Source organism: Ranitomeya variabilis, chromosome 7 (assembly GCF_051348905.1).
Source record: "Ranitomeya variabilis isolate aRanVar5 chromosome 7, aRanVar5.hap1, whole genome shotgun sequence".
Lineage (NCBI taxonomy): Eukaryota > Metazoa > Chordata > Amphibia > Anura > Dendrobatidae > Ranitomeya > Ranitomeya variabilis.
Window position 1 is genome coordinate 212,784,722 of NC_135238.1, and position 25,973 is coordinate 212,810,694.

The following is a 25,973-nucleotide window of genomic DNA, read 5'->3' on the forward strand; positions in this document are numbered from 1 at the left end:
CTTGTTTTTTGCTTGGCTTTTTGCTAGGTTCACTAAATGCTAAAACTGATCTGCCATTATGATTCTCCAGGTCATTACAAGTTCATAGACACCTAACATGACTAGGTTATTTTTTACCTAAGTGGTGAAAAAAAATTCCAAACTTTGCTAAAAAAAAAAAAATAAAAATTGCCCCATTTTCCGATACTCGTAGCGTCTCCATTTTTCGTGATCTGGGGTCGGTTGAGGGCTTATTTTTTGCGTGCCGAGCTGGCGTTTTTAATTATTCCAATTCGGTGCAGATACGTTCTTTTGATCACCCGTTATTGCATTTTAATGCAATGTCGCGGCGACCAAAAAAAACATAATTCTGGCGTCTCGATTTTTTTTTTCTCGTTACGCCGTTTAGCGATCAGGTTAATGCTTTTTTTTTTTATTGATAGATCGGGCGATTCTGAACATGGCGATACCAAATATGTGTAGGTTTGATTTTTTTTTTTTTTAATTGATTTATTTTGATTGGGGCGAAAGGGGGGAGATTTAAACTTTTATATATTTTTTTTCACTTTTTTTAACTTTTTTTTTTTTCACTTTTGCCATGCTTCAATAGCCTCCATGGGAGGCTAGAAGCAGGCACAGCACGATCGCCTCTGCTACATAGCAGCGATCTGCTGTTCGCTGCTATGTAGTAGAAAATCAGGTGTGCTGTGAGCGCCGACCACAGGGTGGCGCTCACAGCTACCGGCGATCAGTAACCATAGAGGTCTCAAGGACCTCTATGGTTACTATTCAGAAGCATCGCCGACCTCCGATCATGTGACGGGGGTCGGCGATGCGCTCATATCCGGCCGCCTGGATGCGGTAGTTAAATGCCGCTGTCTGCGTTTGACAGCGGCATTTAACTAGTTAATAGCGGCGGGTGAATCGCGATTTCACCCGCCGCTATTGCGGGCACATGTCAGCTGTTCAAAACAGCTGACATGTCCCGGCTTTGATGCCGGCTCACCACGGAGCCCTGCATCAAAGCAGGGGATCTAACCTCGGACGTACTATCCCGTCCGAGGTCAGGAAGGGGTTAAAGGGATTATCCAGGACCATTTTATTTATTTCATTAAGAACTAAGAGGGAGGTAGTTACCGCTCCTGCCGGTAATTCTGCTGCTTTATGTCAGCAGAGCAGCTCTTCCTCTTCTGGGCTTCTCTGTTGACGTGACTGCTGAGGTCACACCCTGTGAGCAGAGCGGAAGAGAAGCAGCTGCTCTGTCGACACAACGTGACTGCTGAGGTCACACTGTCAACAGCTTCTCTCTCGACGCAAAGTCACAAGAAGCCGCAGAATCGTGGGCAGGAGCAGCTGACCGCCCTGATCCGGCAGAAAGTGGCACAGGACACAACAGGTAGGTAGTCAGCAACTACATGCCTGTAAGTTCTTAAGCCCATAAGAGGAAAGTTAGGTGTTATACTGGATATTGAGTTTTAGCATTGAAGAGATCACTGTTTTTCAAGCATTTTCTGCACACCGATGAGCCCTTCTGGTTGTTTCTTTTAGAATCTGATTCAACACAAAAAACAAATTGGACGTCTCTGAATAACATGACTCCGTTCACAAGTCAGCACTGAAGTACGGCAAGTATCGCCGTGGTAGAAACCCGAAAACTAACACTTGGATTACTGCTGCAGACAATATGCAGCTCCTCTGTACAGGGCGCAGACAATATGCAGCTCCTCTGTACAGGGCGCAGACAATATGCAGCTCCTCTGTACAGGGCGCAGACAATATGCAGCTCCTCTGTACAGGGCGCAGACAATATGCAGCTCCTCTGTACAGGGCGCAGCACCATCTCACTTATTTGGGGCCAATGCCTCTGCTTTTTGTGTGCAGAATACGGAGGACCATGCTCAGGTCAGTGTCACTTACCCATAGCCAGAACGGCCTGGTTCATCTCATGAGGCTCCACGCTGCCACTTCGGTCCCGATCAACCGCACAGAAGGTTTGTTTCCAGGCGTTCAATGCAACCCAGAGCTCTTTGAATTCATTGAATCCCATTTTGCAAGTATGGTCGACCTGGTTAGCATTTTGTAAAGGAGTTTCATCAACATACCTCAAATTTCCAACATACCTCCAGTAGAAAAGGAACAGGCATAGATCTGAAGCCTCTCCCCTCCAGAGCTCAGCTGCTGCAGATTAGTCCATCCTCCTATTTCCCTAATAGACAGTTGTGATCATCATCTGCCATGTTACAGATACAGGAGACCTCCAGCCTGGTTACCTCCTGTACAAGGGGTTTTCTTCATGGCATACACTTTTTCCTTCAAACTCTGAAAAGCATAGTTATGCCATGCTACTGTATATACCTTAAAGGATGTCATTATATGTATGCTCTACACATGGGGAAATATTGGACGTAGTCGCCAAAATCTTTGCTGATGTATATGCCACCATGTGAAAAGAGCTTCCCGATGGCTCACATTACAAGGATTACTCCTACCCTTGTCTGTATAAACAAAATAAATAAATACTGCTGTAATCACAGGAAAACAGTGATTTAATTTAAGAAAAAAACCACTACACTAAGCAGTCCAGTAAGTGACATCACTGGAATTGGGTACTCTGCCCCTACAGTGTGCTGCTCTCCGGTTTGGTAGCAAAAATCCGGTAAAAATTCCCTTTAAGTCTTTCATCCTTTTCTCATTGAAAAGTCAATAGACTATGCAGCAAATGTAAGAAATGTAAAAAAAAAAAAAAAAAAAGGCATTAAAATAAAGATTTTTTTTTTTTTTTAAACCTCCATTACTTTAGGTTTAGCTAAAGCTATTTAGGGAAGAAAAAGATAAAAATAAAATAAAGCTACCTAAAGCTTTTGTGGATTTGTCTTGTACGTCACCCAACGTACCAGGCATGGATTATGGATTTTTATTTTATTTTTCTTTGCCACGGGGCCTGATGTTCCTCAAAATAGTCACTCACAGGCCTCTTGGCTAAGAAGATGTAAAAATTTTGCATTTTCAAAAGTTTTTTTTCTTCCTTTTGTTACTTAATGTAAAAGCTTAGTAAAGGAATGTGCGATTGGATATTTGTGGCAGCACATGGGACATTCTCATTAGAGGCGTCCTTATCCTGTATTTCCATCATCTGTCAATACCAACGTCTGAAATTAGAATGGCAAGAATGAAACCGCTGAATGCAAAGAACTTTCATGTGTCACTGTTAACTTTGTGTAACATTTTGCTTTTTTCCCCCCCAAAGGATACGTCCAACATGGAAATCATAATCCGACACGTTTCTAGGCTGAAGGCTGAAAGAAAATGAAAAAAAAAAAAAATCATAACTTTCTATTCAATTTAAAATAGGGTCTGTCAGCACAAAACGAGAGTCCTAACAAAAAAACAATATTAGCACATGAGCTAGATTTCAATGGATATATTTCTGGATCTTGTACAATTAAAGGGGGATTATCTTCATTCAGAAAATGTGTCCCACCCCTGCAAACCAAGCAATATGTCCAGGAACTGTCCTGATCATCATGTTCTGTAACTTGCCATCCACCCTTTTCAGATATGGGGCAGTTCTTCCTCAGTTTTCTGACAGCACTATATGTGCTGGAACGTGCCATCCACATTTTTAACAGCTCCATCCATGTTCTGAACCCTCTACGTAGCGTTTAATGGGCATTTTGTGGTTGAAAAAAATTAATAAAAGCAGTTGAACTGATAACGAGAGAAGTGCCGTAATCGCATCGATCTCTACTACAGTTGTAGCTTTCAGGAGGTGCCAGGACGGGTTACAGGTCGGAGTCATTTATTGCCAGCACCTCGGGCACAGATCCAGCACACGGCTTACATGAAGCGCCCTATATATAGGACAGCGCTTCCCCAGACAATCACGCCTCCATCCTAGGGAGATAAGCTCCGGCGTTACATTAATGGTTAACCATGATGCAAGTCGCGGGCAGCAAAACATACGGGGACGGAATATACAGCAACATGTCCAACTAATTACTGAGCCTGCCATGTCCACCGTACAGACGACCGGCAACATTAAACGATCGCTGCGTCTTTGCGGATCGGCGGTACTTTATCGTCTCCTTACACAGGCAGATCGCTCAGTGTGCACCTGCTGCCACTGGTCTCGGCAGCACACATCCAGTATACGCAGAATGATGTGCTGCCGAGAGCGATTTTTTTTTTGGTGCAGCACAAAAGATCATTTCACCGCACAAATGAGCATTTTGCTCGTTCATCGGGTGATAAGCGGCCTTTATTAACTGCACCTATATTGTGTGACCATGGCTCCGATTCATACACTGCACCTGCCCCAGTGTCTACTGTGTGCTAATGTTTGCAGAAAATGAAGCATTAAGCATTCGTCATACTGGCTTACAACAGTTTTATTAATATCACATGTAATATCGAAGTCGGAACACCAAATCCCAAGCTTCCTTTACAGACAGAATGTTATTGCTTTGCTTGTAGACACCACTAGGGGGAGCCAACAAACGACAGATCATCAGATGCAATGAAAAAGCATTTCCCAATGTCCCCTTCTGCCAGGCGTGCCGTCACTGACTGTGAAAGAATATCCCACTGCCCGGACATTGATGACCCGCCACTGACGACAGATCACTGGGGCCCCCTAGTGCTGGATTTACCACCACCGCTCCGTCACACCGCCTAGTGGCCAAGCTCAGGAACTGCAGATCAGCTGTTGATATGATTAGGAGCTGATCTGAGAGCGGTGGTCTTCCGCTTCATACATTATTTACATCAGGCGATGGGTATAGGGGCTCCGTTTTGCCCCCCGTAGATCTCATATCGAAGACTTATCCAAAAAGGATAGCTTATTAATATCTGTGTTGTGGAAAACCACTAATTGTAATTGGACAATAGTGACAGGCAGAGTGCATCCTGGGAAGTTAGGGAAAGGAAGTTCCAGCACATATAGTGCTGACAGAAACTGATTAACTATCCCACATGTGAAAAAAGTGGATAGCAAGTTACAGAACATGATGGGAGACAGTTCCTGGACATATTACTTGGTTTGGTGGGACCACCATGCTTTTTTTGCAGGTTTTGTATGCTTTAGGTTAAGTTTTCTTAAGTGTATTCTGAAGAGAAATAGTGGCATGTCTAAAGCCTCCTCCATACAGAAGGCCTGACAGCAGTGACACGCGTAGAGCTCCATGGCTCATCGGCACAGGACGCAGTGGGCTACCTCCATATTGTCCAGAGCTTGGAGGGGAAACATCTGTCCAATTTTACCCACAGCACATTCTATGGGAGATATAAATTCCGTACAGACGCGGTACCGTGTGCACCTGACTTACGTGTATAGGTCCCGTGGATTCCGGCCTGTGTTAAGCATCTCTGTAGTTCTTCAGCATCTATTTCACCGTCCTGTAAAACATACACACACAGAGGGGTAAGTGCCCGATTATCCCCACTGTCTTGCATACGACCGGTACTCCAACTTTGTGCAAAAGGGTTGTAGGAGATTATTTAACTGCTCCCGGACCTATGCAGCATCAATAGTAAAAAGATATGTTAAAAATAATAAAAATAAAAACATTACTCACCTTCCGGCGTCTGCGCCAGCCTTTCCCCTTCCTCGCGACGCTCCAGTCCCAAGAATGCATTGCGGCAATGACCGGAGATGACGTAGCGGTCTCGCGAGACAGCTACATCATCACGTGTTATTGCTGCAAGGCATTACTGGGAACGGAACGTCGCAAGGAAGGTGAAAGGCTGGCGCAGACGCCGGAAGGTGAGTATATAATGTTTTTATTTTCATTTTTTTATTTATTTATTTATTTTTTTTTTTTTTTAACAGGGATATGGTGCCCACATTGCTATATGCTGCGTGGCCTGTGCTATATACTGCGTGGCCTGTTCCGAAATCTTCATAAATAAACTACATACATATTCTACAATACTAGATGCGTTAGAATCGGGCCGTCATCTAATTATATATATTTTTATTTTCAACTTGCATGCAAATGTGATAGAAAAAAAAATTCAATTGCGAACGATTAAAAATGCTGCACCGTTTGCCTTCTATAATGTCAGTGATGCGCTGTTTCTGGCTGCACAATGAGTTAACTGAGTATTAGTCAGTGAGCCCGCTATGACAAATCAGATAAAAGTTAAACTTATGGTCAATTTCTCTCGGAGCTCTGTTCTGAGTGATTTATGACGTTTTAATAAAAATCACATGCAAAGTTAATTTTTTTTTTGTGCAGCGACTCTGCTGCAGGCTGCACCATTTCCATGCAGTGAAGGCTCCAACAATGGCGTGAACGGACATATTTGTAAAAGACAAAGAACGGCAGCCCGGGCAGTGCAACAATTTCCTCATGAAGGAAGTGACAATCATGTCAGACTGATCCTTTACCAGAAGAGAAATTTCTATTGCAAAAAAAGCAGAAGTGAAGCAGATCGAAAAGCTTTATGTTACAAGGTCAGGTTGGCTGCAGAAGGCACAAAAAAAAAAAAAAAAAAAAAAAAAAAAAAAACTGCCCCAAAGTTTTTACAATGAGCGCACAGGAAAAAAAAAAAAAAAAAGTTACGAGGGGATCAACTCCAAATCTAGAGCAAGAGAAATAGAGAACTGATGGCAGCAGCCGAGTCAGACAGCAAACCCTGAAGACACCGCCGAAACATGGAGGAAAAATGCCGCCACATCCAGGCGCATACTAAAGGTTAAAAAGGATTAAATAGAAAAAAAAAAAAAAAGTTTATATTTCTATAACCCACAATAATTTTATTTTTTTTTGCTACAATAACCCTTTCATGACTTGATTTTTATTTTTTTTTGCTCATTCATTTGATCCTCCCCCTCGTCAAAAGGGCAAATGCTTTCTCCACTGGCCTCATTATAAGACGGCCTTTTCATTTTGTAGAATGAGAATTTTCAATTACACCATTCACTTTGCCATGAAAGGTACTGAAGAGGTTAAAAAAAAAAAATTAAATAGTGGGGGGGGGGGGGGGGGGCACATTTTTTTTTTTTTTTTTTACTTATTTGCCTTGCATGGTTGCGTGACTCTTGTTTTTTTGGATGCTGCTTTGGGGTACATACTTCAGTATTGCAGCATATAGTAAAACTCAAAAAGAGCACTGTGAAGGCAACAACCGAGGCTTTCAATGACGGAAAGTTCACATTAGGCGACTACACCAATTAGAGGACAGTGGCTTTTAAATGGTTAAACTGCAGTGATCGGAGCAAGCCCAGTTTGCCGCTTCTAAGAGGAAGGAGCATAGCACAGGCAAAACCAGTTTCACATGGCGGGAGTTCAGCTTCTGAGCGCGCGCCATACACCTGCACCCGACATAACCCTCATCTGAGGAAGGGGTTAAAGGGAACCTGTCAGTAGGACAATGGTGAACTCTGATGCAGGCACTGCTGCAGGGAACGCAGGTGGTGTATGGACCTTTTACTCCCTGAGGAAGCAAGACGTGTGAAACGCGCGTTGGAGTGTGAGGTGGCAGTGTCAGCACGTTTACTATGAGTACTGGTTAGTATACATCTCTTTATGCACTAGCACTATGCACTTTCTAATTACTCTTACAGTTGATTATTTCTGCATTTGAAATGCCATTAATTTCTCTTTGGTATATTTATTAAATTGCACTTTTTTTCATTTTTTGCCCTACTTGGGTTATATACCAATTTGGTATTATAGCGGAAAAAATAAATTTTCTCTCCTTACTACCAGTACTTAACCCCTTCATGACCCAGCCTATTTTGGCCTTAATGACCTTGCCATTTTTTGCAATTCTGACCAGTGTCCCTTTATGAGGTAATAACTCAGGAACGCTTCAACGGATCCTTGCGGTTCTGAGATTGTTTTTTCGTGACATATTGGGCTTCATGTTAGTGGTAAATTTAGGTCGATAATTTCTGAGTTTATTTGTAAAAAAAAACAGAAATTTGGCGAAAATTTTGAAAATTTCGCAATTTTCACATTTTGAATTTTTATTCTGTTAAACCAGAGAGTTATGTGACACAAAATAGTTAATAAATAACATTTCCCACATGTCTACTTTACATCAGCACAATTTTGGAAAGAAATTTTTTTTTTGCTAGGAAGTTATAAGGGTTAAAATTTGACCAGTGATTTCTCTTTACAACAAAATTTACAAAACCATTTTTTTTTAGGGACCACCTCACATTTGAAGTCAGTTTGAGGGTTCTATATGGCTGAAAATACCCAAAAGTGACACCATTCTAAAAACTGCACCCCTCAAGGTGCTCAAAACCACATTCAAGAAGTTTATTAACCCTTCAGGTGTTTCACAACAGCAGAAGCAACATGGAAGGAAAAAGTGAACATTTAACTTTTTAGTCACAAAAATGATCTTTTAGCAACAATTTTTTTATTTTCCCAAGGGTAAAAGGAGAAACTGGACCACAAAAGTTGTTGTCCAATTTGTCCTGAGTACATTGATACCTCATATGTGGGGGTAAACCACTGTTTGTGGGCACGGCAGGGCTCGGAAGCGAAGGAGCGCCATTTGACTTTTTCAATGAAAAATTGGCTCCAATCTTTAGCGGACACCATGTCGCGTTTGGAGAGCCCCCGTGTGCCTAAACATTGGAGCTCCCCCACAAGTGACCCCATTTTGGAAACTAGACGCCCCAAGGAACTTATCTAGATGCATAGTGAGCACTTTAATCCCCCAGGTGCTTCACAAATTGATCCGTAAAAATGAAAAAGTACTTTTTTTTCACAAAAATTTTTTTTAGCCTCAATTTTTTTCATTTTCACATGGGCAACAGGATAAAATGGATCCTAAAATTTGTTGGGCAATTTCTCCTGAGTACGCCGATACCACATATGTGGGGGTAAACCACTGTTTGGGTGCACGGCAAGGCTTGGAAGGGAAGGCGCGCCATTTGACTTTTTCAATGGAAAATTAGCTCCAATCGTTAGTGGACACCATGTTGCGTTCGGAGAGCCCCTGTGTGCCTAAACATTGGAGCTCCCCTACAAGTGACCCCATTTTGGAAACTAGACCCCCCAAGGAACTGATCTAGATGTATAGTGAGCACTTAAAACCCCCAGGTGCTTCACAGAAGTTTATAACGCAGAGCCATGAAAAAAAAAAATATTTTTCTTTCCTCAAAAATGATTTTTAGCCCGGAGTTTTTTATTTTCCCAAGGATAATAGGAGAAATTGGACCCCAAATGTTGTTGTCCAGTTTGTCCTGAGTACGATGATACCCCATATGTGGGGGTAAACCACTGTTTGGGCGCACGGCAGGGCTCGGAAGGGAAGGCACGCCATTTGGCTTTTTGAATGGAAAATTAGCTCCAATCATTAGCGGACACCATGTCGCGTTTGGAGAGCCCCTGTGTGCCTAAACATTGGAGCTCCCACACAAGTGACCCCATTTTGGAAACTAGACCTCCCAAGGAACTAATCTAGATGTGTGGTGAGCACTTTGAACCCTCAAGTGCTTCACAGAAGTTTATAACGCAGAGCCATGAAAATAAAAAAATATTTTTCTTTCCTCAAAAATGATTTTTTAACCCACAATTTTTTATTTTCCCAAGGGTAACAGGAGAAATTGGACCCCAAAAGTTGTTGTGCAGTTTCTCCTGAGTACGCTGATACCCCATATGTGGGGGTAAACCACTGTTTTGGCACACGTCGGGGAGCGGAAGGGAAGTAGTGACGATTTGGAATGCAGACTTTGATGGAATGGTCTGCGGGAATCATGTTATGTTTGCAGAGCCCCTGATGTGCCTAAACAGTAGAAACCCCCCACAAGTGACCCCATTTTGGAAACTAGACCCCCTAAGGAACTTATCTAGATGTGTGGTGAGCATGTTCAACCCCCAAGTGCTTCACAGAAGTTTACAACGCAGAGCCGTGAAAATAAAAAATCATTTTTCTTTCCTCAAAAAAGATGTTTTAGCAAGCAATTGTTTATTTTCACGAGGGTAACAGGAGAAATTGGACCCCAATATTTGTTGCCCAGTTTGTTGTGAGTACGCTGGTACCCCATATGTGGGGGTAAACCACTGTTTGGGCGCACGTCAGGGCTCGGAAGGGAAGTAGTGACATTTGAAATGCAGACTTTGATGGAATGGTCTGCGAGCGTCACGTTGCATTTGCAGAGCCCCTGATGTGCCTAAACAGTAGAAACACCCCACAAGTGACCCCATTTTGGAAACTAGACCCCAAAAGGATCTTATCTAGATGTGTGGTGAGCACTTTCAACCCCCAAGTGTTTCACATAAGTTTATAACGTAGAGCCGTGAAAATAAAAAATAATTGTTCTTTCCTCAAAATTATGTTTTAGCAAGTAATTTTTTATTTTTGCAAGGTTAACAGGAGAAATTGGACCCCAATAGTTGTTGCCCAGTTTGTCCTGAGTACGCTGGTATCCCATATGTGGGGGTAAACCACTGTTTGGGCGCACGTCGGGGCTTGGAAGGGAGGGCGCACCATTTGACTTTTTGAACGCAAGATTGGCTGGAATCATTGGTGGCGCCATGTTGCGATGGAGACCCCTGATGTGCCTAAACAGTGGAAACCCCTCAATTCTAACTTCAACACTAACCCCAACACACCCCTAACCCTAATCCCAACTGTAGCCATAACCCTAATCACAACCCTAACCCCAACACACCCCTAACCACAACCCTAACCCCAACACACCCGTAACCCTAAATCCAACCCTAATCCCAACCCTACCCACAACTGTAACCCCAACACAACCCTAACCCTATCCTTAACCCTAACCACAAGCCTAATCTTAACCCTATTTCCAACCCTAGCCCTAATTCCAACCCTAAGGGTACCGTCTCACATAACGATTTACCAACGATCACGACCAGCGATACGACCTGGCCGTGATCGTTGGAAAGTCATTGTGTGGTCGCTGGGGAGCTGTCACACAGACCGCTCTCCAGCGACCAACGATGCCAAGGTCCCGGGTAACCAGGGTAAACATCGGGTTACTAAGCGCAGGGCCACGCTTAGTAACCCGATGTTTACCGTGGTTACCAGCGTAAAAGTAAAAAAAAAAAAACGTACATACTCACATTTTGGTGTCCTTCAGGTCCCTTGCCGTCTGCTTCCCGCTCTGACTGAGTGCCGCCGTACAGTGAGAGCAGAGCGCAGCAGTGACGTCACTGCTGTGCTGTGCTCTCACTTTCCGGCCGGCAGACAGTCAGAGCGGGAAGCAGACGGCAAGGGACCTGAAGGACACCGAAATGTGAGTATGTACGTTTTTTTTTTTTTTACTTTTACGCTGGTAACCACGGTAAACATCGGGTTACTAAGCGCGGCCCTGCACTTAGTAACCCGATGTTTACCCTGGTTACAAGTGAACGCATCGCTGGATCGCTGTCACACACAACGATCCAGCGATGACAGCGGGAGATCCAGCGACGAAAGAAAGTTCCAAACGATCTGCTACGACGTACGATTCTCAGCAGGGTCCCTGATCGCTGCTGCGTGTCAGACACAGCGATATCGTATGGATATCGCTGGAACGTCACGGATCGTACCGTCGTAGCGATCAAAGTGCCACTGTGAGACGGTACCATAACTCTAATTCCAACCCTAACCCTAAGGCTATGTGCCCACTTTGCGGACTCGTGTGAGATTTTTCCGCACCATTTTTGAAAAATCCGCAGGTAAAAGGCACTGCGTTTTACCTACGGATTTACAGCGGATTTCCAGTGTTTTTTTGTGCGGATTTCACCTGCGGATTCCTATTGAGGAACAGGTGTAAAACGCTGCGGAATCCGCACAAAATTGACATGCTGCGGAAAATACACAGCTTTTCCGCACGGTATTTTCCGCACCATGGGCACAGCAGATTTGGTTTTCCATAGGTGTACATGGTACTGTAAACCTGATGGAAAACTGCTACGAATTCGCAGCGGCCAATCCGCTGCGGATCCGCGGCCAATCCGCTGCGGATCCGCGGCCGATCCGCTGCGGATCCGCGGCAATCCGCTGCGGATTCGCAGCCAAATCCGCACTGTGTGCACATGCCCTAACCCTACCCCTAACCCTACCCCTAACCCTAACCCTACCCCTAATTCTAACCCTAATTGTAACCCTAGTTCTAACCCTAACCCTAGCAGAAAAAAAAAATAAATATATTTTATTTATTTTTATTATTGTCCCTATGGGGGTGATAAAGGGGGGTCATTTACTTTTTTTTCATTTTGATCACTGCGATAGGCTATATCGCAGTGATCAAAATTCTTCTGAAATGAATCTGACAGCCGGCAGACTCTGCGGGCGCAGTGCGCATGCGCCCGCCATATTGGAAGATGGCGGCCCCCATGGAGAAGCCGGACGGACACCGGGAGGCCGGTAAGTATGTAGGGGGGGGGGGGGGTGATCGGATCACGGGGGGGGGGGACCGGAGCACAGGGAGGGGGCACCGGAGCACGGGGGGAGCGGACAGGAGGACGGAGGAGCAGACAGGACCACTTAGGGGGGCGGACCACGCACCGGAGCACTGGGGGGGCGATCGGTGGGGTGGGGTGGGGGCAGATTAGGTTTTCCAGCCATGGCCGATGTTATTGCAGCATCGGCCATGGCTGGATTGTAATATTTCACCGTTTTTTTGGGTGAAATATTACAAATCGCTCTGATTGGCAGTTTCACTTTCAACAGCCAATCAGAGCGATCGTAGCCACGGGGGGGGTGAAGCCACCCCCCCTGGGCTGAAGCACCACTCCCCCTGTCTCTGCAGATCGGGTGAAATCGGAGTTAACCCCTTCACCCGATCTGCAGGGACGCGATCATTCCATGACGCCGCATAGGCGTCATGGGTCGGGAAGGCACGGGTTTTCATGACGCCTACGTGGCGTCATGGGTCGGGAAGGGGTTAATGTTATAAAAGAAACATTTATTATGGATTTATACATATCGTTTTTGAGTGCCTTCAACTGCCCCTCTTGTTTTTAAATGTTTCGTGTATTGCTCCATTGGTGTTAAATAAAATATTTATAAATTTTATATATGATTCTCCTTTAATTATTTCAAGTAGTTTTTTTGGTTGTATGATAGGTTGTTTATCTGCTTGAAGTTTATTTATTTATTATTGTGGGATATTTTCCTTGTCGGATTAAAGGTGTATGGACCTTACCTGGCCGGCCACCGCTGTGAAGTAGCTCCACATTGGATCGCCTGCAGCATACTGAGGTTGTCCATAGAAGCCGCCATGTACATTGGGTGCCATGGTCTGCCCCATCATTGCCATTTGTGGATTCATGTTTCCGTACGGCTACAGAGAGGGAGAAAAGAAAAAAAAAAAAACAAACCAAAGCCAATAAGTACACCAACTGATAATCATCTACGTATCGGCAGCTCAGCAATACACGTTTATAGCAGGGAATCCCCCCGATAACCTGTGCACCCAAACCTTCATGCCCCTAACCAGTAATTCACTAACAGGAAAACTGCAATCACCGGCATCCATTATATACTTATGACTATGTCTTCACCAGCGTCTTATCTGGTTCTGGGAAAGCTGGGTGACATCTAATAATGCTGCCAGAAGTTCCTGGGGGGTGGACGTCTCTTTGGAATGTGAAATCTGCTTCGTTATGGAGACCTGGAGGAGGCGGAAGTACTGTTATCAAGTTTTACAATTCAGGAGCGTCAGCCATAGCGGCCGCCATGGTGGTCATCACCCAGTGTTCCCGGAAGCAGCTTAATAGCTCAAGGACAAAGAAAAAACTCACTAGTGCCACCTATTGGAGACAGCCATTGTGTATGTCAGCGTCTGACCCTTTAGGGTATGTGTAGATGATGCCTGAAAAAGTGCTGCAAAAAAAGTGATTACAGTGCACAGACCCCCCAAAAAGAGACAGCCTTCAGTGTCCTTGTATAAAAGGATACAAGGCCGGTTTCACATTTTGGATGTTCACAGTGAAGAGTATGAATTGTGAGGACCAAACGTTGGTCTCCTAACCAGAACTTCCCAGCCTCCTATAGATCTTTGTGACCGTGGTGCTCACGTCATGTAACCCGTTGCCGGTCCGGACGTCATGGTGCATACTCGGAACACAATTACACAACAGCCTGTGGCAGTCTTCCCTCGGAGGAGAGATGGTCTCCAGGACATTGCTGTACAATAGGCAGAGTTCAAAATCCCAATAATCTTCTAACTAGTGATGAGTGAAAGTGCTCAGATAAGGTGTTATCTGAGCATGCTCTGGTGCTAACAGTGTCTTCGGTGTGCTCGAAAAATATGTTCCGAGTCCCCATGGCTGCATGTCTTGAGGCTGTTCGACAGGCCATCCCTGCATGTGTTGTGACTATCGAACAACCGCGGGGACTCGAACATATCTTTCAAGCATGCCGAAGACACTGTTAGCAGCCGAGCATGCTCAGATAACACCTCATCCCAGCACTTTCGCTCATAACTAGTGCCAACACTACCTCCAATATAAAGGACGACCCTCAGCAAGACCATAAGTCGCAGTTCCTGAAGACACCCATGAGCAGCCAGAGAAATTACCTCAGGGCCCGTCTGCTGCAGAAATTCTGCAGAGGTCAAAATAAACATTAAATTACACTGATATTGCTGCTTTTTCTGTGTGGAAATGCTGCGGATTTGGAGCTCATGTCACCCTTTGCATAGCATAAAGTTAAATTCTTGGTTAATAATGCCAGCGTGATATTTTGTCAGCAGCGCTGATCAATTCTCCGTTAGTGAGATCCCCTAAAAATATAACCACAACATTACTAGTGTAAAACCAAATTTTCCATCCATATAAGCTGGACGGAAAATTCTGCTGCGGATCCGGCCGGCGAGAACAAACTGTAGTTCTCCTAACGAACCAATAACTGATCGTGGATAACCTATCGTCCCACGGCGGAGCGCTCCCCTGTCCCGATAACATGTGCCTAGTACTGATACCAGCACGGAGTCTGCCGCTTATTACATGTGTTGTGGTTTCCTGGAGGTCAATAATAGTTTTCCCTTGAAAGAATCAAGTGAACAAACTGATGACAGAGTGTGGGGGAGGGGAGAGCAGAACTGGGGAGACCGAGAAAAGCTCCGCCATCAGGAGCAGGTGCGGCTACACATGAGGGGGGAGGCCGCCTATCCTCTAGCTGGAGAGCAGGCACCAGCTTCTCATGAGGCAGGCTTGTACTGTTAGTAGTAGGCCATGTTCACATGTCCAGTATCTGTAAGCCAAAATCAGGAGTGCATCAATCAGAGGAAAAGTAATAGAAACACGTCACCACTTCTGTATTTATCACCCACTCCTGGATTTGGATTACAAATACTGAGGTAAAATACTGACCAAATACTGAGAGAGTGTGAACGTGGCCTCACAGTGCCCCCAAAAAAAGGAATCGCACATCACCACACACCGGAGTAGTAAGACTACGTTCACACATTGCGGAAACATGTCCGCAAAGGATTAGCTCATAAATCCACATGTGTTACTTGAGGATTTCACTCTACTTCATTTACTAAGCGTTGAAACCTGCAAAGAAAATCCGCACAAGAATGTGCTGCAAATCCACACCACCATTTTCATTTTCTTGCAGATTCCCCCCACTACAAGTGAATGGGATTTTGAAAATCCCATGTACCCGCTCTGGACTGTCAATTGCTGCAGATCAGCAATGAAAACACCGCATATTGATCCATAATGTGTCAGCTTGGCCTAAATGTGCCCGTTGTGTTTTGGTTTGTATTTTCAATCGCGTCACCTGAGCATGCTCGGGTGCTAACCGAGTGTCTTTAGTGTGCTCGAATAATATGTTAGAGTCCCCGCGGCTGTATGTCTCGCAGCTGTTAGGTTATCCCTACATGTGGTGCGGCTGTCGAACAGCTACAGGGACTCGAACATATTTTTCAAGCATGCCAAAGACACCCGTTAGCACCCGAGCATGCTGAGATAACACCTTATCAGAATGTTCACTCATCACTAGGTGTCACCACATCTGTCCAGTTCCGCACACAGACGGAGGAGCAGAGTTGGCAAAGATACTACACATCTGGCCAGCACACTTAGGCCATGTTCACAAGTTCAGTATTTTACATCAGTGTTTGTAAGCGGAAGCCAGGAGAGGAACAATCAGAGGGAAAGTATAATAGAAACACGTCACCACTTCTGTATTTATCACCCACTCCTGGGCGCAGATCTGAAGATGTATTAGGTCCTTGTGCCGATGCAGGGAAAGAGGCCTCCTAAGTCCTAAAAGATATTGGGGAACAGAAGCATGGAGTAGTTCGATTTTTTTTATCACCAATCCTTTAGGATTAAGGGAAGAATAAAAAATAAAAAGATCATGTACAGAGCGCTCATGTGTATGGGACATTCAGGAGAGATGGTCTGCAGAATGAACGCTCAACACAATATTCATGTGTACGGCCAGCTATACACCGCTGCCCCTTGTCTTCCACACATCCCTTAGCATAATGCAAAGCCGAATTAAGGTCTGTTCTAGCATTCAGCCTGCAAATTCAAGAAGAAAACTAAGTGCCCAATATACCTGACAGCAGCAAGTAAATTAAAATCCACAAAAAAAAAAAAAAAAACACGAACTTCTCTAAATAACTCTAAAGACTAGATTGAAGAGCATCCATACATGGGACTCCGTTCCACGGTCGGACTGGCCATCTGGAAATTCTAACAAATGCCAAAAGGGCCTATCCAACCGTGATCTGCATTGTGTGCTACACTGTTAACAGTATTGGTGTCCTCAAGAAACGGATATTACCATTACAGGGCCACTGTTTGGTTGTAATATCAGTCTAAGTACAGTGGTTTGGGTGAGAGGGGTTCTCCAGGATTGAAGTTAAAGTCTCCAGTCACTCTACGTGCAGTATTATTATTCAGTCTTATATAGTGATATTATTGGTACTATCAGAAATATTAGTCTTGAATCTAGATTTCCACCAGATTATATTAGTAATAGACATCCCCATCTGGGGTTCCAGGACACCATGGGCCTGTGAGCTTTCAAATGCCAGGGCTGAATTCCAGTCCCAGTCCATTCCTGCTCCATTCCATCAGCCAGGTCAATCATCTCTGGCCACTGGATGGGAGGTTCTTGCCTTACGGGATTCCTGGAACTGCTATTGATTTGTCAGGTTTTCGCAATGTTATCGTTGTGGTGTGCCAGACCGATGTCTCGTCAATCCAGGAAATCAAATGCCACCCCAGAGATGACCAGAAAGCAAGACATTTGAGAGCCTGGTCGATGGACTGCAGTCTTTCCATCTATCTTTAATAGCGGCTGCACAATTACCATCTAAATCCACTGGCAAATCTGCCCACAGGAACCTAATGTTTATACCGTATATACTCGAGTATAAGCCAAAATTTTCAGCCCATTTTTTTGGACTGAAAGTCCCCCACTCGGCTTATACTCGAGTCATACCCAGGGGTCGGCAGGGGAGGGGGAGCTGTCTAATTCTACTCACCTGCTCCTGGCGCGGTCCCTGGTTCCCCGGCGCCAGCAGCTTCTTCCTGTACTGAGCGGTCACATGGTACCGCCCATTTTTTTGGACTGAAAGTCCCCCACTCGGCTTATACTCGAGTCATACCCAGGGGTCGGCAGGGGAGGGGGAGCTGTCTAATTCTACTCACCTGCTCCTGGCGCGGTCCCTGGTTCCCCGGCGCCAGCAGCTTCTTCCTGTACTGAGCGGTCACATGGTACCGCTCATTACAGTAATGAATATGCAGCTCCACCTCCCATAGGGGTGGAGCCGCATATTCATTACTGTAATGAGCGATAACGGTGACTGCTCAGTACAGGAAGCTGCGGCAGCGGGGAACCAGGGACCGCGCCAGGAGCAGGTGAGTAGAATGGGGTGGGGGAGAGCTGCGCGATATTCACCTCTCCTCGTTCCGGACGCAGCTCCGTCTTCAGCGTCTTCTGCAGTGATGCTCAGGTCAGAGGGCGTGGTGACGTGGTTAGTGCACGCCCTCTGCCTGAATGTCAGTGCAGAAGACGCTGAAGACGGAGCAGCACCGGAACGAGGAAAGGTGAATATTGCAAGTTCCGGGGGCCTGAGCGACGAGAGGCGAGTATGTGATTTTTTTTTTTTTATCGCAGCAACAGCAAATGGGGCAAGTGTCTGTATGGAGCATCTTATGGGGCTATAATCAACGTTTGTGCAGCATTATATGGGGCAAATGTGTCTATGGAGCCATTATTAACCTTTATGCAGGATTATATGGGGCATATTTTCATATGGAGCATCTTATGGGGCCCATCATAATTTTTATGGAGCATTATATGGGGCTCTTGATTCAATATCAATGTTCAAAAACACTTAACCTACTGATGTCTCAATTAACTTTACTTTTATTTTTATCTATTTTTACTTTTGACATTTACCAGTAGCTGCTGCATTTGCCACCCTAGGCTTATACTCGAGTCATTAAGTTTTCCCAGTTTTTTTGTGGCAAAATTAGGGGGGGTGTCAGCTTATACTCGAGTATATACGGTAGTTGGCTTTACATAGTTTCCCACTACAGATGATTTCCGATGTCTTCCAGGGCAGGCGCGTTCCCCTGGTCAAATTCAGGTCCCTCCATCACGTAGGAATTAGAAAATGTCAAAAATCTAACTTTTCAGAAGCCTCAGCTGCAGAACATCAAGTTTGTGGTTGCCAGGATGTGGTGGGAGAACCTGATCAGACAGAAAATATCTTGTAGCGTCACTGTTTCATGAATCAAACCAATTATAAGCTTCTGTATTTCTCTGTGAATTAGAGAAACCCCGGAGGAACAGGAGTCGCCTAATGGCTCTGAGATGTGTTCAGATCTGACCAAAGTGATCAGAGCAATTAAAGCTTTTATATAAATCTATCTGTAGTACTCGCCGAGTCTACTGGAAACTGCATCACTTCATGGGATGATGGGAAGTGACGATACATATTAGAAGACACGTCCCACTAGCTTTGTCCATCTTATGGCAAATCTCAGGGGCCTGTAAAATATCTTATGGCAGCTCTAAGAATAATAAATGCAAGATCGCGGACCTAAAATCCAAGAGGGCAGGCATTCGGAATAGTCACCTTATCCTACGGAAGAGGTCCCATGAAAAATCCCACCAAAAACTGATAACCTTCTTTATACCTAGCGTAGGGCTGGGCGAACACAGATAGCTGCTGGCCGAACAATGCTTTGGCCGACGGCCATCTCAGCCGACACTCCTATACTTAAGAGTTCGTTTGGCCGAGAGCTCTGATGTCCTCTGTGACAAATCTGCCATTGACTCATCTTCAGAATGCGATCGGCAGTCCGAAATCAGTCATGGACAATAACAATCCCTGACAACTATCAATCGGCTTGCATCTTGATACAGTCGATCAAACCTACCAATTTCAGCGGCTTCAGCCATGATTAATCCAGGTTAAGGTTATGAAGGCCCATTGACATGACAAAGGGACTTGTCCAATACTAGGATACTGACCACCCGTCCGTAATAATAGGTCATCACTAAGATAACTGAGGGTCCGATACCCAATACAATCGGCTGTGATCAGCTCTGCCAGCGGCCAGACGCAAGCAATGTAAAGAGACCACCACAGCTCCATTACACTGGTTATCGAGCCGCACCGATTGGTAGGAAGAGGAAATTTTTTTTTTTTTTTCTTATTGCCGATGGGAGGGGGGGGTTGACAGCGCTACCCAGATTACAAAGCGGCTTGGCAGATCGGATGTCTGACTACTGATACATGCATTCGCTATGAAGCTGCACAAAAAAGCCGAGACATACCCAAGGGGAATGAATGGAGCGGCGGTCAAGCATGCGTGGTGCCACTCCATTTCAATAGGCACAGAAATTCCCCTGTCGACCGAGGATAAGTGAGATATTTCACTGAACAATCCCTTTAAATATCTGGTTTACAAGTTACCACTGCACTAATCTATGGTTGTGGCAAGGATTGCACTTTGTGGCACTAAAGAAGCGCGTAACGGTGGTCACATCACACCTAAAAAAGAAAATGGGCAAGGGGTTCGAAACGGTCAATAAGGGAAAAAACAAAACAAAACAATACTACACGGATTCTGCTGCTCATGCGTCACTTCTGTAGATGTTGAGTGTATCCACATAGCGGCACTGTGCGGAAGGAGATGCCCTTTCGAATATTTGCAGTTTGGGTTGGGTTCCTCAGTCCAACTGCTGAATCACTACATCCACTGCTGAATCACTACATCCATCACTCAGATTTTTTTTTTTTTTAGAGCGTCCATAAACGACAGATAACGGATATCCCCCCCGATCACATATAGCAGAGTTGTATACCATAGTATGGTGATACAAGCTAAAGACACTTTCTATAGTGACACTTTGTTACACATATAACATAAAATAAAATAATAAAAGTTTTTTTATATCCAACACAAGTCTATGAAAAAAAAATAAAAAAAACCCTCATGCAATGATTGCATTACTACATTTCACAATTTCCCCATTTACTGTAAAGGTACCGTCACACTCAGCGACGCTGCGGCGATATAGACAACGAGCCAACCTAAACTAGATCGCTGGAACGTCGCTGTTTAGGTCGCTGTAGAGACGTCAAACACAGGAACTCCAGAACGATGCAGGAGCGATCCAGTGACGTAACGGCGACTCACTTATCGTTCTCGCTGGTTATTAGCTGCATGTCAAACATTGCTGACGTTGTTGCTTTTGATGTCAAACATGACGATACACGCCGACCTGGCGACGAAATAAAGTTCTGGACTTCTAGCTCTGACCAGCGATGGCACGGCGGGATCCAGATCGCTGCTGCGTGTCAAACACGAGATCGCTATCCAGGACGCTGCAACGTCACGGATTGTTGTCGTTCTCGTTGCAAAGTTGCTGAGTGTGACGGTACCTTAAGTCAACATTTTACTAGCTATGTGTGATGGCCCCGACGGCATATTTCCCTATTAAAGGGGTTGCCCGACTAATGTTTTGGCGATGACGCGCTCTTATAAACACCTAACCGCTGCTGCCAATTACAGTCTGCAGCGGCGGTGCTGCTACTTCGCTACCAGAGCTGAACCTCGGGGGCCAGGACTTCTTCACATTACACTGGGAAATCACGCCAGTAGTGTTGCAGCGATTTTTGCCCCATATGGGCTATTGATCTGACGCACATAAGTTGTACGACCTTTAATGAACACGCACTGCATACTGTACTAAGTAGCTGCTAAATAAAGGAAAGCCTTCACCACGAGCCGTCCCAGTAACGTAAAGCTCCTCTTCCCATCATGGGGACGTGTATGGGCAGCTCCCGACATTCCTCATTTATCCACACAGGTGTCATTCAGGCGGGAGTAGACCAACAAGGAACGATGACCATCTACAACAGAGTAATGGCACAGCGGGCGCCGCATCCATCAAACGCGTGGGGCACCTCGGGCCCATTTCCATGGAGTCACCAGTGGCTGAGCATTAGGTGGCACATATCCCAGGATGGCGGACACTTAAAACAGATTCTTCTTTGTCGTGGGCTCTGAAGCCGTCACCGAGATTTATCAGAAGAACTATGGCTGGAACTTGATGAAGACCTGTCGCTGGGCCAAAGAAATGGACACTATCTACTCTTATTTTATTCCCACTGCTCCTCACAGTATTTTGTTGTTGTGTTTTAATTTTTTGCAGAGCCGCCATACAGTTTTTAGAGATATGGGCTCTTTGGTTTAGCGGCAATGTTTTATGGCCTTTATCAATGTGGGCGTGGCTCCCTGGTTCCTCTGGGGCGGGTCTTTAGGCTGCTCTGCTTTATCAACTGGAGAGTCACATGACACTTGTAAAGACCATAAAAATTTGCAATAAATAAAGGCGCCCATATCTCTGGAACCATATGGCCGAAAAAAAAACAAAAAAAAAAACAGGAGAATGATGGGAATAAGAGTCAAGACTGGCCACTTAACCAGATCCGAGATCCTCTTGGACTGATCACTTGCCATAAATACGTAACTATTGCCACGTGGTGTAAACGCTGCTATTCTCCACAATTAGACGATTTTCTTTTGTTCCTAGGCCTCTCTGTTCTAGATATGACCCTCTCTTACCTGTATAGTTACTATATTTTAGTCAAGTGGGTGTGGTTCTCCGCTCTTCTCTGTGGTAGTCTTCGTGACAGTCACACCCCCTTGGATAATAACTAGATTTCCATGTGAGGACGTGTGGTCCATATCTCAGAAATAGAGAAGTTCAGGAATTCATGTGATCAGTGGCATTTACACAAGGTAAAATATATGACATTATGGCAAATGGGATGTCCTCTTTAAAGGGGCGTTTCAGCGGTTTACAGTAGTAAATAGATGGAAACCACAAGGGTTTTCTACAGCATGATTTTTGGCCACACAGGCAGGACCCCAGCACAACCGCCACATGTGAGGACACCATTATGGGGAGGCAACAGAGCATACACTCTTCTGCTCAATGAAGCTCCATGGGGGAGGGGTGGTGTAGAAAAAGCCGTGTGAGCCCATGGATGAGGGATGAATTCTGAGGGCTGGAGTATCCCTTTAAATAGATCCTTCCATTTTGGACATTTACAGCATCTCCATTAATGTCCATCACTATTTTCAGGATGCCCATGGAAGTGAATGGATGGAGGCTTCTCTTCATATAGATGAGGGTTGTGACAGTGAGACCTTTGCCTTGGCGGGGGCTACACATGTCAGGTGACCAAAAAACCCCAAAACACTGCACGTAATTGTTACATGGAGCAGCAAGTTGGAAACAAGTCGGAATGAGTTGGATTTTCTCTTCTTTGTTTGTTACAAATCGGTGGATGCAAGAAATTCTGGTACAGCTTGTGACAAAGTTTACGGCAGATTTGGACTCTTGGCGGCAGAGGTCGTGTCATGTCGGATGCTGCAGTCCATCCACATTATTAGGTACAAGGACGTAATGTGACCACAGACATCCGCTGGTAACCTAATGGGGGGCATGTGACATGACTAAGGCTACTTTCACGCTAGCGACGTTCCGACGCATACTGTGCAAGCGCCGCACAACGGGGGCAACGGATGCAGTTTTTCAACGCATCCGCTGCCCCATTGTGAGATGCAGGGAGGCGGGGGCGGAGTTCCGGCCGTGCATGCGTGGTCGGAAATGCTGGACACGACGCACCAAAAAACGTTACATGCAACGTTTTTTGGTGGCGACGGTCCGACGCAACAGTCGCACGACTGTCAATGCAAGTCTATGGAGAAAAAACGCATCCTGCAAGCACTTTTGCAGGATGCGTTTTTTCTACAAAACGACGCATAGCGACGTGCAGTGCACGACGCTAGTGTGAAAGTAGCCTTAAGGGGGACCTTACTGCCCATATACAGGGTGCCCGCTGTGCACATAGAGGGGCATGACCAGATGCACATATAAGGGGGGGCACGAGTTGCGCATATAAGAGGGCCCAGTGCTAGATTCACATACGGGGGCGCTAGATAGATGCGTATATAGGGGGTGCTAGATGCACATACAGGGGGGGGTGCTAGATGCACATACAGGGGGGGGTGCTAGATGCACATACAGGGGGGGTGCTAGATGCACATACAGGGGGGGTGCTAGATAAAGGGGGTACTAGATGCACATATAGGAGGGTGCTAGATGTACTATAGGGGGTGCTAGATGCACACATAGGGGGATGGTAGATATAGGGGATACTAGATAGACATATAGAGGGGTGCTAGATACACATATAAGGGGGCGCCATTTATCATGCTGGTGACTGTACAGCCAAATATTTAAATGAAGCCCCCACGAATGCTGCCCCCCGACTACAATGCGCCTCCTGGGGGCGCACAGCGCCGGTCACACCACGCCCGGACCTGGCTGCCATGTGGGCGCGCATGTCTCCCCCCACGTCGTCACTCACTCCTCCGTATCCGGGATACGCCATCGTCAGCTCGCGGCCGCCGTCCGTTATGTGCCGTGTGTGGAGAGTCGCTGCTCCGCCGCCCGCACCTAGCTCCAATCTGCGAACTGCAAGGAATGTAACACAGCGGACGTTCTGTCAAAGCGGCGCTCTGATTGGTCAACCTCCTCCCCTGGGTGTGGCTGCGCCTTCTCCCATTGGCTAACCTCCTCCCCTAAGGTGTAGACTCGCTTCCCCCTCCCACCGCTGACGTCATTTCTCCCCGCTCTCGCTCCCCCTGCTCCCCTCCCTCTTCCTTCTTTGCGCTCAAGCATCTTCTCTACCAGCGTAAACTGGTCCTGGAGAGCTGCTGCACTGCCATTGGCCGGCAGAGGACCACGTGACGTCTGTGCCCGCGCAAACTCCCCTCTGAAGAGTCAGAAGCGCCTCAGTGGCGAGCGGCGCGGCGTCGTGTTACCAGCGCAGCTGTTTACGTCGGGGGGAAGGGACAAAACATAGAAAGTGAACACAGCAGCGCAGGGTTATGTTATCGTGCGTCACTCGTGCTTTACTTCACTTTATAGTTCAAGAATAAAAACTATGTAAAATGCTAGAAAACAAATTCGTGTAGCGCGGCTTCTGTCACTGAGGCGACGTTATGTCACCGAGGGAAACGCCCCCGTCACCCAAAAATACTACAAAGGTCCAGTGGGAGATGGCGGAGGGTGGCTCGCTTTACGTCGGCTGTAAATTCTGTGCTGGGGTACAGCGCTGTCTCCGGGGGCTCGCGTGTCATAGATCCCTGCTGGTAATCCGGCGCCATTTCCCTGTCCCCTTTTGGCCGCGGGGATCACATGACCCCCGTGAGAGCCAGGGACGACACCGCTGGAATGGCACCGATGGGGAGTATAGGTGCACTGGGGCAAACAGGGATCGAGAAGGGTCTGTCTGAATAGTGAACAACCCCTTTAATGAGGGAACGTTTCTCGTGCCAAGCTGGTGTAAGGAGACTTATAGGCCATGCAGTGCTCCTCTGGGAATTTAAGTATCCATATAGCCTCTTCAGAGAGAAAGAGATCAGGATCACTAGCGCCACCTATTGAATGTAGAAATCCTAAGTCAGTGGTCTTTATCCCAACAAAATCAGATCTCCTGCTGTGCACCGAGGGGCAAAAGGCCTAAAACACGGTTCTGCAAATCGGAGTTTCTGATTTGGCTTTTATCCTGGCTCATTAAAGGGCTGATATTGGCTTTTCCCACTAAATAAAGATCCACTTTATTCCCGCCATATGGTGACCCTATAATCCTGCAGAAGACATTAGAGATTACCGTACATTTATATATAGTATAGTGACTTACAGCTGACGGTCTTTCTGATAGAGTCGTTAATTCAATTTCCAAGGACAGACACATCGGATCTTTGCAAAAATTGCATAATTTGTATTGCAGGGCAAGCACACGTGCAGTCCCATCACTACTAACATATGTAGAAACGGGCCAACAATAAGCTCTAGTCTCACTGACCTTAAACCTCTCTATAGGGTGACTTTATTACAGTGTGGTGTATCTATATGGTATATATTATATTCTTACCACCACTATATAAATATATGACATGACCTTTGGCAGTGGGTGCAGTTATGTAGTTACATTTTATTCACATTTTCCGATCAACACCAAAGTAAATGTTGGTTGTCCTTGTGTAGCAGAGCTATGAGTCACTGCTTCACGTTCCGTGTGTAACCGTACAGTTTCCTCATACTTCCACATTCACCGTCATGTTACTATGACTTTGCCTCCAGACTCGTTCTTCCAGTCATAAATGTCTATCTCATAATGGAAAAAAAATGAAAACGTGAACTTTGCAAGAATGACCGTATTCACTGGCAGCTTGGTGCAAATCCACTGACGCTACTTCGTCGGTATATCTGCTTATAACATTTCCAGATAATCTCCCGGTTGGATGAAAGACAAAGGGAACAGATGAAAGCTGAGCTGGCTTATAGCGTAAAACTTCCCTGTCTAGCAGTCTATAGCTGATCTTACACATCACATCGCTGTAGCCCGAATGTTCATTCAGATGAAAGTATTTTTCACCAACTCTCCCATACGCATGAGCATTGAGCTCAGCAGAGCGTTCATATGTTTTCAAAGGAGAGAGAGAGGAGAAAGT

At 45.7% G+C, this 25,973-nt stretch overlaps 1 protein-coding gene across 1 annotated transcript in view; it reads right to left on the reverse strand.

Moving 5' to 3' along the window:
* The window catches only part of GCA (grancalcin), a 31,730-nt gene extending 7,713 nt beyond the window's left edge, over window positions 1-24,017 (reverse strand). The window contains exons 1-5 of the mRNA XM_077272826.1: window positions 23,822-24,017; window positions 13,100-13,237; window positions 5,304-5,373; window positions 3,232-3,275; window positions 1,897-2,044 (exon numbers count right to left, since the gene is read on the reverse strand). Of these exons, the coding sequence (XP_077128941.1) occupies window positions 1,897-2,044; window positions 3,232-3,275; window positions 5,304-5,373; window positions 13,100-13,237; window positions 23,822-23,845 (424 nt within the window). The 5' untranslated portion in view covers window positions 23,846-24,017. The remainder of the gene's footprint in view (window positions 1-1,896; window positions 2,045-3,231; window positions 3,276-5,303; window positions 5,374-13,099; window positions 13,238-23,821) is intronic.
* Window positions 24,018-25,973: the final 1,956 nt, after the last annotated feature.